Here is a 15,875-nt window from a genome sequence, read left to right as displayed (position 1 = left end):
TAACGCTATAGAATCTGCGGAGAGCCCGGGTATAATACGCGTACTTATTAGAATAATATAAAAATCTTTAAAAATAATAATTATTAATATATTTAATTAGTTCTAAGCGTTATAATTAAATTAATTTATAACTTATAAGATTTAATAATAAAAAATGCGCAGCTCGTTTATATATATAGCTCGCTTGTGAGGTATATTATAACGAACTTAATAAACGTTTAAATTATTTAAAAAACTAGAATTTTAAGTATTAAAAATAATACTTTATATAAAGAAAAGGTATAGAAACACTTTTATTAATATATTAAGAAATACTTTATAAAGAATAAAAAGAACTATAATAATAACACGATAATCGATCGTAAAAAATAATTAATTACCTATAAAAATAACGCCTAAAAAATAAACGCCGCCTACTATAAAAGGATAATAACAGGGGGGCTAAGATAGGTCCTTATATTAAATAACGGATAATCGAGCTATCCACGACTACATTATATTAATAATAAGTATAAAAAAAGGTTATATTAAAGCGTTACTCGATAGCGGAACGTAAAGAAATTATATTTTATTACGAATTATTAATTACCTTAAATTCGAATAATAATAATAAAACGCCCTATACCGATTTAAAACTATTAATAAAGGATTTATAATTTATAATAATAAAAATATATAAAACAAAGTCGCGAACATTTCGATTAATATTAATAAATAATATAAACGAATTATATATAATATTACGAACGTTATAAAATACGATATAATTTTAAAAATACCTTAATTACGGGTAAATAATTTTAAAATTAATTAAAAAATAAGTTAACTTTAATAAAATATATTAAAAAAAGGTTTAATTAATAAATAATAGTTTAAAAAGCGACCCTTTAATAAACTTAAAGTCTTTAAAATATATATTATTATTAAAAAGCTTAAGGTGAACATTATAACGATTATATTAAAAGAGTACCGGTAATTCGAAGCCTTTTTTAATAAAAAATTAAAAACAAGCTTACCGCTTTATATACGGTAAAATTATAAAATACCCCTTAGAAATAAGAAAAAACCCCTATTTATACCTATATATAAACTTAACTAGGAGCATAAACAAGCCTTAAAAATATATTATAAAAAACCTCGAAAAAAGAATTATATAACTATCCACATTATTAATAGACTTCCCCATCCTCTTCGTCTAAAAAAAACAAAAACGGGAGACTTAGATAACGTATATATATTAATTATTAAAAGCTTAACGAAATTATTATTAAAAATCGTTACCCCTTATCCCTAATCGGCGACTTACGAAATAAGCTATTATGCGTTAAAATCTTTATAATATTTAACCTCCCTAATATATATAACCTAATCCGGATTAAAAAAGAAAAGGAGTAGAAGACCGCGTTTTAGATTAAATACGAATATTTCGAATATTAAGCTATACCATTTAACTTAACTAACGTATCAGCTAGCTTTTAAATAATAATTAACCACGTTTTATACGAATACCTCGATAAGTTCGTCGTAATATATCTCGATAACATCTTAATCTATTTCGAAAACGATAAATAGCACCGAGAGCACGTAAAGCTAATACTTTAAAAGCTACAAGACGCTAATCTATTAATTAACCTAGAAAAAAGCGAATTTCACCAACGATCTGTCACCTTCGTAAAATATATAATATCCTTAGGCAAAATTCGGATAGAACCTTTAAAAATCTCAGCAGTTAAAGAATAGCCTACGCTTATAAACGCTATAAAAGTTAGATCCTTTTTAAAACTAGTTAACTATTACTAGATTTTTATCACCGGGTTTAGTAAAATAGCGACACTTTTAATAAACCTGACGAAAAAGGATAAACTATTCTAATAAATAGAAAAAAAAGCTAAAGCCTTTTATAATATTAAAAAGCGGATCTTTAATAAGCTAGTACTTCGCATAACGGACCTCGTTAAACCCTTTAAAATTAAAGCCGATATATTAAACTATACGATTAAAGAATAATTAAATTAACGAGACGATAATAAAAAGTCGTATCTCGTTATATTTGTTTTTAAAAAAAACTTAATAAACTAGAGCTTAATTATGAAATCTATAATAGAAAATTAATAACTATTATTAAAACTTATAAAAAATAAAGATATTATTTTAACGAAATAATAAAACTAATAAAGGTCTATACCGACTATAAGAACTTTATAACATTTATTACTATTAAAGAATTAAATAAATAATAAATACGATAGTCCGAATTCCTTTTAAGATTTAACCTTACCATTATCTACCGAAAGGGTAGTGAAAACGGTCGCGCCGACGCACTAAACCGATAACTAGATCACTAAAAGGAAGTCTCACCCGAAACGCGAACTATCTTAACCTATAACTAGGACGGTAACTTTATATTATTATAATAATTAAATATTACGAGTTATATTTAATATAATAACGATTAAGTTATTAAGTTTTAATAACTTAATTAAACCCTTAACCTCGCCGATTATATTAAAGATTACTTTAAGAACCGAGACGACTTTACCTTTTATTAAAATAAGATCTATATCTTTAAATAGTATTATAAAGAATTTATTAAAGAATTTTATAAACATCTTATATATAAATATTAAAAAGTATTTAAAACTTAAAACCGAATTATTAAATAATTTAATTAAAAAACCTTAAGTTAATCGTAATTAAAATAATTAATAAATATACCTTTTATAATAAAGCTAAGGCCGTTAAATATCGACTATAAGAAAAATTATAACTAATTTTACCGCTAAATAAAATATAAAAAATAATCGTACTTAATTTTATAATTAAATTATCACTATTAAAAAAACTATTAATTAAAATTAATTATAATAATATCTTAATAATTATAAATAAGCTTACGAAATATACTTATTTCCTATTATATAAAAAGTCTAGCGACACTAACGACCTAGCCTACACGTTCTTTCGAATAATCGTCAACTAGTACGAGCTGCCCGAAACAATCATCTCCGATAAATATAAACTGTTCACCGCTAAATTTTAAAAATTACTTATAACATAACTCGGTGTTAAATATAAATTATCTACGGCTTACTACACTTAAACGAATAAATAAAGCGAATAAATAAATTAAACCTTAAAATAATACCTACGCTATTATATTAATTATAAATAAGATAATTAAGTATAATTATTATTTATAACTTAATTCGTTTATAATAACGCGGATAATAAAGCTATACATATATTACCGTTTCGAATAAATTACGAGTATAACTTAGAAATTATTAAAAAACCCTTAAAAATAAGCTAGTATTAATTACGATTATATAAGTTAAGAAATTAAAAAAACTCTAAATTATATTATAATAAAACCTTACCTTTCTTTAATAACGAATAAATAAATACGTCGATTAAACTAAATTAAAGAGATTAACTTTAAAAAAGGGAGAAAGAGTATATCTCTTATAATAAAATATTAAAACTAAACGACTAAGCGATAAACTAGATTTTAAAAAGATTAGATTATTTAAAATCGTAAAAGTTATTTTAAAAACTAATTATCGATTATTACTACTTAAAATAATACGGATACACCCTATATTTTATATTATATTACTCGAATTAGCGGCCGAGGATACCTCGATTAATATATAATTAGAAATCGAAATAAATTAGCACGAATACGAGATCGAGAGAATTATTAATAAAAGAAAAACTAAACGAGGCCTCTAATACCTCGTTTAATAAAAAGGTTACTTATTAAAAAATAATACTTAAGAACTTAAAAAATACTTAAAGAACGCCGCTAAAGAGTTACGAGTATTTAAGTAATAACCTTAAGTATCGGATTAAAAGAAAAATCCGTTATATTTTAATCGATAATATCGAAATTACCCTAGGCTTAAACGGCTAGGATAGCCTTAAACTCTTAACGCTCTAACTTTTCTAGCTCGTCTAGAGAACGAAAACCTCGTTATATTAATTTTATACCTTAAGTACGAGCTATTTCCTTCTACTTTTTAAAACGAATTAAACGAGGTATAGCTTCGTTAATTTAACGCTATAGCTCGAAGAAATGCGTCTCCGTAACCGACTCCTTACGAGAAAGACGGTCGTGCTCGTCCTATACTTAACGAAAAGAGGATAACGAAACACCGGTTCTATTATAAACGTAACTAGCACGAGTATATTCTTTATACTTATTAATACCTTTTATTATAACGTATAATTATTTTATCGAGAAATAACGATTATAAAGTATAACGTTAAAATTAAACTTATTAAAAGTCTCGACTAAATTAATATAACGAGCGGTAAAAAAACGAGCTAACTTAAATCGCGATTTTTTAATACGACTAAATATAATAAGCGTATATTATAAATAAAAATAAAAAGGAAGAGAACTTATTAAAAGTCTCGACGAAAATAATAAGACTTAATACTTATAATAATTAACTATTTTAAAAATAGAATAAATAAAAGAGGGAGGATAATATTACGACCTAACCTAATTATATAGCTAGACCCACCCTCGGCACGGCGACACTATATCTTAAGGCGCTTATAAAAACCAGCACTAAGACTTACCCCACCGGCTAACGTACTTTATAAGTGAATTAAACACTTCTTAAGAGTTAGTATAAATAAGTATAAATTAATTTTATTATAACGTATTTAATATTTTAAAATTAATCGAAATCTTTATTTTTAAATACTTTTATATTATTTTAATAAGTATAAGTATTATACCCGGGCTTTTCGTAGATTTAATAGCGTTATAAACGCGTTTTAAACGTCTTTATACGATGAATCCTTTAACGCGATTCGTTTTATAACTATTTATTAATATCTTTTTAAAATTATACGTCTTTTCTAGCTTATATATAAAGTGATCTTTTATTTTATAGCCGTTTTTTTTTCGTACGGCGGCGCCGGCTAAATATTTTATTCGCCTTTTATAATACGATTACTTTACTTTTTAATAAAGCGAGCCGGTATATAACTTACATTATAATTTTTATAATTTAATTAAGCTTAATTAAAATTAATATCGAAAAGCTATTTTAATATCGCGCGATTCGATTTTTAATATACTCGGTTTAAAATTAAGCTTTAATTAAATTATTTAAAGTTTTTAATTCTTAAGGTATAAATAGGCCGAAAGAGGTCGCCGGAGGCGTCGGCGTACGTAGCTTTATATTTAACTATAAAATAATATATTCCGGGTTGTACGATATAAGTCCCGCCCTTTAGAAACCTCCCTAAATATTTAAAACGGTAAAAGTCGCTTAGAACGTTTTTAAGAACGCTAGTAAGAAATCTTCCTTTAAAATATAAGTAAGATGCGCCCGTATAAAACGCTCGATTTCTTTCTTATATAACTTTTTTAATATACGAAAACAGCTGATATTAAAAAATTAAAGCTTATATAATAAATAAAAAAGTATATAGAGTATAATAATCGAGTTTTTTTTATAATAAAGCTTAAAAATTATCGAATAATAGCTCTTATAATTATTATTACGATCGGCGGGTTAGTCCCCCCGCGGGTAGCACTTAAGGCGTAGAATTAGACAGAAATAACCCGAAGAGTTATTTTTAAAGCTTTTATTTTATAGCGTAGTAATTAATTTATACGCATTATAATATAATAACTCTTCGCCTTTATTAAATAAGAAACGTAGGTTTAATTCCTATACTTATTAAATAAGAGCTCTCTCTAATTACTTAAGCAAGATCGCTAGTAAGCGGGTAAGGCTTTATACGGACTAGTTACCCGTGTAAAAGCTTTAGAGTTTTTTTATACCGAGCTTAAGTAAATTATATAATACTAGGGGTTTATTACTTTAAGTATAAGGGCATACCTTTAAAGAGAGGGTATAATATTACGATCGGCGGGTTGGTCCCCCCGCGGGGTAGCATTTAAGGCGTAGAATTGGATAAAAATAACCCGAAGAGTTATTTCCGAAGCTTTTGCTTTATGGCGTAGTGGTTAATCTATACGCACTGTAATAATTATTAAAAACTAATAAGCGATAAATACTTTTTATATAAGACTTTATATATTTATTAAAATATCGAATCTAATCCTCGCCTTTTTTATTTATAGTTTAGCCGTTTTTAATAATTACGATTATTTAATCCTTTAATAATAAGCTATTTTTATATTAAAAAAAGAGGTACGTTTTCCCGGTAAATATAATATACGAAGGGATAGCGTAACCGTATAATCCGACGCCTTAAATAATTATAACCTATTCCCGGTTCCCTTATTAAATTACCCTAGGCTTCCCGTATCGATCGGAGGTTATAACGATTATTTCGGACGAGATTTAGCTTATAAAAACGCCGGTCTCGTCGAAATTATAAATATCCTCTTTTTAAATCCTATATTTATTAATTATATTTTATATAAGGGTAAATTATACGTAATACGCGTCGGGATCTTTATAAAAAACTCTTTAATAATTAATTCTTCGATTAAAACGCGTTCGGAGGTCTAATTATTATTATACGAAGTTCGAAGCCTAATTAATACCGACGCGTCCCGCGTCGCGTTAACGGAGTAATTAATTCGTTATATCTTTTATACCGCTAAGTCGAGGAGGAAACGATCGCGAATTTAAATTAATTATATATTTTATAATCGCCCCTTCTTCTAAATCCGTTAATTTTCGAAATTTCGTAGAGATTTCGCGTTTTATAAAGAGACTAAGCCGTCGGTTACGGAGGGTTATATAAGGGACTTTATATATTAAAGCTATAAGCCGAAGATTTAATTTTAAGTTATTTTAAAAGGCTTAAAGAGCTAGAAGCATTTACTTCTCTTTTTAAGTATTAACTATATTATATTATAAAAGAAATTAAGTATAAAGGTTATTAAAATAAAATACAGCGAAAGTATTTAGTTTATTTATATGTTTAATTTATTTATGTGTTTAATTTATCTATGTGTTTAATTTACTTATGTGTTTAATTTATTTATGTGTTTAATTCACTTATAAAGTACGTTAGCGCTAACGAACTTACTTATAATAATAAACCCCGCCGCATCGTTATAATACTACGATAATAGCACGATAAAACCAATTAACTATAAGTAAGTAAGAATAGATAAAATAATATAAATAATTAAAATAAATTACGTAACAATAGAATAAAACGTAGTTTAATAAAATAATACCGAATAGCTTAATTATAATTAATAAAAATTATTAAATAAACGTAATTAATAAAAAAGGGATTAAATATATAATAATAAATATTCCCTATATATTTTATATAAATATTTTCTACTTTAATAATTAATTTAAATATTAATCTTAACTTATTAATAAAGTAAATAGCTTTAACGATTTTATTATATAAATACCTTTACTTAACCCCTTGTTACTACGTCACGACCCGGCTATTATATATTATATCGATAGAAGCGTTACCTTTATCGCACGTTTAAATACTCTCTCGTATTACTAATATAAACCCTAGTACATCTTACTAAGTTTCTTTTAAAAATTAAATAACGTTCGTTATAATCACGTTATAAAATTAAGTATTAAATTAAATAAAGAATAATTTTAATTAATTTAAAGCGTTAAAATAAAATTAATTTATATAAAAATAATAAAATATAAAAAAAGTGGCCGACTTAAAAATATAGCCTACTTAATAATAAACTACGTTAATTATTTATTAATTTAAAAATATTAATTTATTAAAACTTTTATAAAATTTAATTACTTTTTATATATAATTCTTATATTTTATTATATAAAAAGCTATTTTTAATAAAAAAAGTTATTATTTATTTATATAATTAATACTAACTTTAATTAATAAACCTAAGCGAGTCTTAATTAAAGTAGGTGCGTGGCACAGTTACTCGTAGTCGTGGTTTTACAAAAGTCAATCTAGTCAAGTAACACAGCATTCAAAGCGCGCACTAACCAAGTTTACGAGAGTCGCAGCGGCACCGCTCTGCTCAGCTCTGGTGAGGCGGGTAAGGGAGGGAGGGGTTCGATCGCATCTGTTCTTCTTTTGTCTTATGCCGGCAGTGGTTTCACCGGGAATTAACAATATCTGGGTTTGGGCCAATGACTGGACCGAACAAGAGTTCTTGTGTGCTTTTTGACCGATGTCGAAACCATCGATTTGGCCTTTGGAACCTCAAGTTAATTAATTTCGGTAAACAGGCAAGGGCAGGAATAGTTAATATACGGGCAGTTTAATCTGGGAAACAAACAATCAAGCAGAGGCGGGGGTATCGTTGCACTTGAAGGCCTGTTTCGGTTCATTGAACAATACTTGGCAGCTTTGGGGGCTGGCTGACAGGGTGCGGACCAGTAAACATGGGGGGCGGCCTTCGGGCAGTCGGGGGCTTAGCTTGAAAACAGGCTCCAGCGAGCTCCAGGCGGACTGGGGTTTGCTGGATTCGCGTTGAATTGAACGAATTGACGGCAGCATTTTGCTTGCGACTTTACGTACCATCAGGTGTGTCGCCTCTCAGGTGTCGTCAACGCACCCTTCCTCCACAGCCAAGGCCCGTCCTTGAATGCAACATTGAATCAAGAAAGCCAATCCATTTTAGAGCCTATGCGCTATGTATGTACGAAATCTCCGACTTATTGGCGAAATCGTCCGGCTAGAGATTGGATCTGCTTTTTCTTTTCTTTTCATTCCTTGGCTGTGGCTTTCCTCACATTGTTTCTGCCGCGATGGAACGGCTGTCAAAGAATGCCAAGATGAAGAACGCCGGCTGTCTCATGTCTCGGATAGGCCATTTGTATGGGTTTATCTTTTGATCGACAATAGACGCGAATGTTCTGGCCATGATGAGCTGCATTGAAGGAAGGGGCTTGCAACTGCAACTAAAAAAGAGCGCACGCTGCTGCAGGGATAGCGACAATCCGAGAGCGCCAACTGCCCACCTGCAGGCCCCCCTCCAGCTACGCCCGGGGTCGTGCCAGTGTCTCCCCATGGTCCCTCTAGCGGTTGGACGGGCGTGTCTGATTGGCCGAGACCGGGCTGAAATTTCCGAAGAGGGTGTGAGCAATAATAAGATCGTTAGACGGTCAGATTAGTGCCCTGGGCACCGAGTGGTCATTTCCATCCTCTCACTGATCCGAGTGGAGACGCTGTCCCTGGACGGTTCAAGGATGTTACCCTCCGTTTGTCCTCCTTGGCGCATGCTCGACGAGTCGGACGAATAGGAGGCCAGAGGGGCCCCTCTTGACCTGTTTCGCTAAGAGTGCCACTGCACCCGCAATCTTTGGCCTTTCCTGGCACCTTTCGTTCCTGATTCCCTGAATCAGCTGAGTGCCCCGGACGGACACCACACAACACACACACCCAGACACGCAACGCACACACACACCCCATCCATCCATCGACCCGCTCGTTCGTTCGTTTCTCAGGTTCCGTCTTCCGTGTCGAGAGAAGAGAGAGAGGCCCAAGCCCATTGTATTCATCCCATCCTCTTCTTCTTTACCTTACCACCACCACGAGAGACACAGAGTGAAGCGCCTCTTTCTGCCAAACCACCCGCATCAATCATTTGTCATCGCCCTCTTCTCGCCGCCGTCTCTACTCGACGCTGCCGATGCCTCTGATGATCCTCTGAGAGCCACCTCGGTCTCGTTCCATTTCTTTTGAGCTAGTCTCTCAGTCCACTCGTTTCCAATTTGATTCTCTAAGCACCGCACTTGCGCTCGGCAACACAAGTGAAGCAAGCCTCATCAGCCAAACAAACAGCCATCAATCCTCCACCCCTTTTCCACCACCACCATTTCGATATACGCCATCATCGGTCGCTCGTTCTTCTCCTCGGAACGCCGTTGGGATCATTAGATATTGTGGGAATCAATCACGTCGCTATCGCAAATAGTCGAAGTGGGAAACCATTCGAAAAGGTGGACGCTACGCTCGACACGACCGGGATCTGCGCTGAACCATCTCATACTTCGCCAAGTGCCTTCGCCTACTTTCGATTAACCATTTGGGTTTTTGTTGACGAGTATCAACATTTCTTAGGCCCTTCGCTTTTCAGTTGTTAGATATTGTCACCATAACGCTTGTTCACAATGGCGAGCCATGCGGCACTCGCATCTGGTGAGACTCCGCCCATACTACCGATAACCATGGTCAGCCTACGAGACTAACACTGAGGCTCAGATACCATCCATTCTCTATTCGCCAGACAAGAAGGCTGTTTAGACTGTCTGAACGTTAGTCCAACATGTCCTGATTGTGAAGACAACGAGGTCTGCCAATTCACGTCGAAATCATGCCACGCATGCCCGCAAGCCTATTGCGCACTCGATCCCGACGTAGCGAATCAAAAACCGTCAGTGGGCTCATCTAGCAGCTCATCGCCGAATACGGGTGCCATTGCTGGTGGTGTGGTCGGAGGGTTGGCAGCTATCGCCATCGTCACATATCTGGTTTGGAGATTCTGCATAAAGAATAAGCGAGCAGATTACCAGGGTGAGCAATGGCAAACGGATCCGGAGCATAGCAAAGAAGAAGGACACGATGACATGGCCTCGAGGCGGTCGGCACGGCAATCAACGCACTCGGTCCATTCCCTTGCCTCGACCGTTCTTACACGAGCATCGAACATCATCCAGATCGCATATATTCCCGGTGTCACCAACCGAGCCACGCCTACATCGCCGACCGTATTGGTACCTCCTGTGCCGCCGATCCCTCTTGCTCACTCCGACTCGGGAAGCCCTTCGCCGTACCAGGAGCAGCATTTCTTCGTGCCTGGCGATCTTCGCGATTCGACGTACTCTGGCATCTCGGGCTACACAGATCGTACTTCAATGGCTCGCACCTCCTACGCTCCTCGCTCCAGTGTCGCCTCGACGATCTACGGCAAGAACGCGGTGATTTCGCCCATGCCTGCGCAAAAGGGCACCCTTCTGAAGCCGTCCATTATTAGTGTCAAATCCAAGGCTGGCAGCGGTGAAAGCGTCACGCCGCCTGTACCTGAGGTGGACTACGGGAAATACGAAGAAAAACCCCCTCCATCGCCAGCTTTCAGTATTGGAGCAACATTCTTCAAAAACGCAAGTGCCTCAACAGCTACAGCAGTCCGCCCTCAAGTCGTCAGTGTTGGCAGTAGCGGCCCTAAGCAGGTCTCTATCAAGTCAAAGACTCCGACTGATTCCATTGCTGAAGAACCGGAAAGCGCCGCCGGCTCACCGAAAGCCAAGGCCGCAGCCCGAGAATCAAAGGCTGTTACCGAGATCGAGGACACACCAGCCGTCGACCAAGGGCCTTTCTCGGATCCTCCCAAATCTCCCAAGACTCCCAAGTCTCCTCGCACAAAGAGTGATTTGAGTGGTCTGATCGAAGAAGCCACCCGTCGGGCAGCCGAAAGCAGGACGAACTCGATGGCCTCAGCACCCCGTTCGATGGCCTCGGTGCCGCGTGAATGCACCAGTCCTTTTGGGGACCAGCACGCCGTGAAAGAGTAAAGACCTTTTTCAGACACCGTGTAAGGAAGACAAAACAGCGGCACTTCTACAGACGTTGAGATGTCGACACTATACCCCACATATATTTTCTTCTAGTATCTACGTTGGATAAATCTTTATTTATCCCTCTCGAGGGCCACTATGGCAACCCCTTAACGAGCCTGTTTTTCTTTTTATTATCTCTTTCCAAGGCACGGAGCAAGCGGTTATGGCGTTTTACCTGGCATCTCCGAATAGGAATGATGTGAAGTCAATGGTCGGCCTTCTCATATTGTGGCCCTCTTGTAGACCATGAAGTACATGGTCGCCTCAAGCTATTTTCGGAGGATATTTGTTCCGTACGGCATCTTCTTCGATATAGAGACGAGAAATGCAATGTTTTTGAATGACATATCACTTGGTGACCGACACCCTTAACGTGTCACAGCTCAGATTTGCACATGCTCATGCTTGACCTATGCCCACCATAAGTGAATATTGTGCCTCTTTCCACAGCAACTTACGGACTCCAGAATATTCGAAGTATGTCGTCTACGAGTTTTTGAGATACTCAGATCATAAAACGCCATCATGGATACTACCTACTACTGATGGGCTTTCAATGCGTTCATTCCGAATGTCCGTTGCGCCTGAGAAACCTGTCCCATGCAGCTCGCCCGTCCACCGCATCCCGCCCGACTTCGACGTACAAGGTTTCGTACAACACGCTCGAGATGTACTTCAGCCGGTGGGCCTGTGTATCGTTAGTTGTGCGTGGGCCGTTTACTTCAGAATAGAGTCGGTACGGCTCTACGTACATACTCGAGCGACGATGCATATGAAGGCCGAACGAAAGGCCGGTTGGTTGTTTAGATCAAGTTGGGTGAATAGATGGATGGATGGTAGGCAACGAGCGAGTTGAGGGCAATGAATGGGCGAACAGATGATCGAGAAGAAAGAAATGGCGGGTTTCCCTCGGCTTCCCGTCCCGGCTTGGAAGACGGGTGGGCAGGGCTTCTTTCTTGGAAGCATAAGTAGAGAGCGGCGTTTTGGAAGTCGGACCGGAAGGGAGAGCCTTCGCCCCTTGCTGCTATCTAGTCGCTAGCCTATCGATTGGTTGTTGCAGTCGTACTTTGCGGCGTCGTCGGCAAGGGTATCGAGGCGCGGGAGAAAAAGGGAGATGATGTTGAATTGGGCCTGCTTTCGGTGGTATTCTGTGTCCGTGGTCTTGGAAGGCCCTGGCTGCTCTCGCCATCGACTATGCCTACTTCTATTACACGTTGTTCCGGAAACGGGGTCTCTTTTGAGAGGCTCCTTGGGGAATTGGAGGAGACCGACTTGCTCGAATCAATCTCTCTGATATGTAGCCGCGGCACGGAAGGTGTGTAGGTCGGAAACGGGTGGAGGTATCGAGCGTGACCGGCAGTCATCATAACCAAGCAGTTCACGACACCTTCTCCGAGAGTAGGCCGGCTACCAATTTATAGGACATCTTGGGGAGTCTCCTAGGTGGTAGTAGGAGCTTGTGGATTCGTTGGCATGGTGGGAATCGAAACCTGCTGCGTTTTTCCTATTCAGGAGACAGAGACCCTGGCCCATTATCAAAGTCTTTCCCTAATGTAGATGTCAGCACCCTGGTCACGAATTTGGGATCCATACCTTACGTATCGAATTTTTGAGGTCCAACACCCAGCCAGCACAGATCGCCTGCGGCTGAAGATTCGAGGTTGGGATTCCAAACCCGAGCCATACTTTATTACTGTGGAACTTTCCCTTTTAGGAAACCGGACCCTGGGTTCATGTATATATGTCACATCTTGGTCCTAGGGGTTCGAAACCAGACAGTGCTCTGGGCTGAAGCCGAAGCTGAAGCTGAGCTGAGCTGAGTTGTGGGGCTGCCTGGGCGGTCAGTGATATACAGTAAGCTCTTGCCGGTGCTAGCAGTAGGAGAGTTTGAGCTGCGCTATTCGAGGTTGCCTAGGCGTACATACAGAGGAAAGTACCATAACAAGCAGGCGTTATGTGGTGTGTTGGTTTGGGTGCCTATGTCAGACGTGGGCAAACGGGCCCCCCTTTCCTTTTTGGGATACCGGGACCCCGGTCTTGTTCCTAGTCATATATATGTATGTGTTGTTTGCAATATTTCCAATCAATCACGATTTGTCACGACCATGGGCCACTCTTAACACGTTGAAGTTCTCCTTTGCCAGACCGTTTTCCCCTTTTGAGACATCGGGACCCTGGTCCTTTAACTCAAGGCACCAATCGGATTGCCATTGGAACCGTATCAAACCGACGTTCTGATCCTGACCCGTCACCTCCAACCAGTATATATTTCCTAGATAGGCAACCGGATACCTGGTCCCTCATGTAAGGTTCCATGGGCGGCCGACCCATCTTGGATTGCATGGTGGAACTTGTAGGCGAGCGAAGCTAGGATACAGTGTCCTAGCACTCCCGGTTCCATCCAACCCAGAATCATGTAGAGGGAGAATCAAAGATTGGCTGTCGAGGAGCTGGGCTTGTGTGGATCATGGTTGTTCGAAACAGAAAAGAAAAGAAACCCTGAGACCGTGGGTCGATAGCTTTACGGGAGAGTTGAAGGTCGCTGGGCTATATAAGACGTGCTCAAGGGGAAGAGGTATAACGGATTTCCTCTCTAGCATGAAGATATTTATTACCAGGTTGAACTTAGCCCGTATTCTACGGGCACCTGCATACCCGGGTTTTTACCACTGGTTGAAGGTATAGGGGGCTACGCTTCTTTCGAGGCTGTCTTTGCGAAATGGAAACCCTTGCATGTTGACTGCCTATGAATATGAACCTGAATGAACCCAAAGCCACGCCTTATTATCCGATATCCCTAAGCAATACATCATACGCATCGAATTACGACACCCAATGATTACTACCCATCACTTTGTCCTCCTGCATTCGGAGATACAGCGGACCGCGCGATACCAACAGTTGATAGTCGACGTTTCCACTTCCTTTATTCCAAGTCTAGCGGCATCCTGGCCCCTGTCCCAAGATACCAGACGCCCGCGGAGTAAAATAGGGAAGCCGAGATGACAAGAAGCGCAACGAGTCCCTTGGAAAAGGCAATCCGAGGCTTATTCCTCTTCTTCTCTGCCGGGAGTTCCCATACCTGTTTCGCCCAGCTGACCTTCCCGGAATGTTCGTTGAAGGGAACGAAGCTCAGCTTCGGGGCGGATGCCATGAACCCGGCAATCTGCTTAGCCCCTGACATGAACAGAACGCTGCCGAGAAATGTGTGGCGTTAGAACAGTGTGCTTGATCTATTATAAAAGACGGTAATGGCTTTGATGATACTCACGGTAGAATCCATCGCTGGGCAATGTACCAAACCCAGCCATCGTAAGCCTGCATCTCGGCCTTCTTCGCAACTAGGACATCGTAGAGCCCCAGCTGGTCCAGGATCCGGCCGCCGTTGGTGTACATGCTGATGCTGGAGCCGCACGCGGGCGCCACGGCATGTTTGTCCAGCACGACGTAGTCGATGTCGGCCTTGTGGAAGGCGTGGGCTAGGGTCAGGCCGCTGACGCCGGCGCCGACGATGATCACCTTGAATCGATCGTCTGTTCCGGTTCTGCCGTTCCATCTTGGGAATAGTTTGGGGCAGCGATGAGAGAATAGAAAGGATTGTGGGAAGAGCTATAGTATGATGGCCAAGAGGGAGCAGGTCGGGGGGCATCGGCTTAGTTACCCATAGAATAAAAGTAATCGATATTGTTCTCATAGCTCCAGGTAACCTGGGCCGTCCAATACCGGGAGCAAGTATAGCTCCCAATCCGGCAAAAGTACGACCGGTCGACGGGAGCAGTTTGTGTAACTGTAGCTCCCACCGCGGAGTTGCATAAATCGCTGGGTATCCAGCAGACGAAGTATTGTATGTCCTGGAACCCTACCTGCAGATTGGGGGCTACGGAGACTCTAGCCGGCAGGAAGTACGGTAGCAAATCAGAGAAGCCTGATAGGACTTTGAGTTCTGTCGAAGCGCATTTGCTTGACACACTTTACTTAGCTGCCCAATATTACTGATGTTTTCATGTCCGCTTGAATTATGTAGGGATACTTCAAAAGTGCTTCGTTACCGAATACAGTACATGAACCTTATAATTGTAATATCAGTATCTGATTGATATCAAGGACGCAGCTTAGTATTTCAGCTTCCTGTAGGGTATGAAATCAATAGGGGTTGTATCTATATCACCACCAAGGCTATCCCGAGTGAAACTGTTCATATCTTGAAAAGGAGGTAAGCGCGGGGAAGGGTGGGAAGATGGTTGACTGGTTTCTCCATTCTGTACGAGTAGCACGTGTAGATGAGCCTTTGCATCAGATGATACATACCTTACGTGTGTAGTGGTGTATGGTCTGTCCAACACACACTGA

General features: G+C 38.4%; 2 protein-coding genes across 2 annotated transcripts; one reads left to right on the top strand and one right to left on the bottom strand.

Moving 5' to 3' along the window:
* Window positions 1–10,079: 10,079 nt before the first annotated feature.
* Window positions 10,080–11,480, top strand: PG994_006728 (Opy2 protein; the record flags this gene model as incomplete). The annotated part of the gene is made up of 2 exons (XM_066858137.1): window positions 10,080–10,107; window positions 10,171–11,480. 2 exons carry the CDS (start codon window positions 10,080–10,082, stop codon window positions 11,478–11,480), a joined length of 1,338 nt encoding a protein of 445 aa, XP_066717406.1.
* Window positions 11,481–14,792: 3,312 nt separating this feature from the next.
* Window positions 14,793–15,219, bottom strand: PG994_006727 (uncharacterized protein; the record flags this gene model as incomplete). Its single annotated transcript, XM_066858136.1, has 2 exons — window positions 14,793–15,044; window positions 15,187–15,219. 2 exons carry the CDS (start codon window positions 15,217–15,219, stop codon window positions 14,793–14,795), a joined length of 285 nt encoding a protein of 94 aa, XP_066717405.1.
* Between the last annotated feature and the right edge of the window lie 656 nt (window positions 15,220–15,875).

This window comes from Apiospora phragmitis (genome assembly GCF_038363925.1).
Source record: "Apiospora phragmitis strain CBS 135458 chromosome Unknown utg000006l:1.0-5683423.0:1.0-5690449.0, whole genome shotgun sequence".
NCBI lineage: Eukaryota > Fungi > Ascomycota > Sordariomycetes > Amphisphaeriales > Apiosporaceae > Apiospora > Apiospora phragmitis.
Note: the sequence above shows the minus strand (reverse complement) of the source record. Positions and strands in the feature narration are given on the sequence as shown.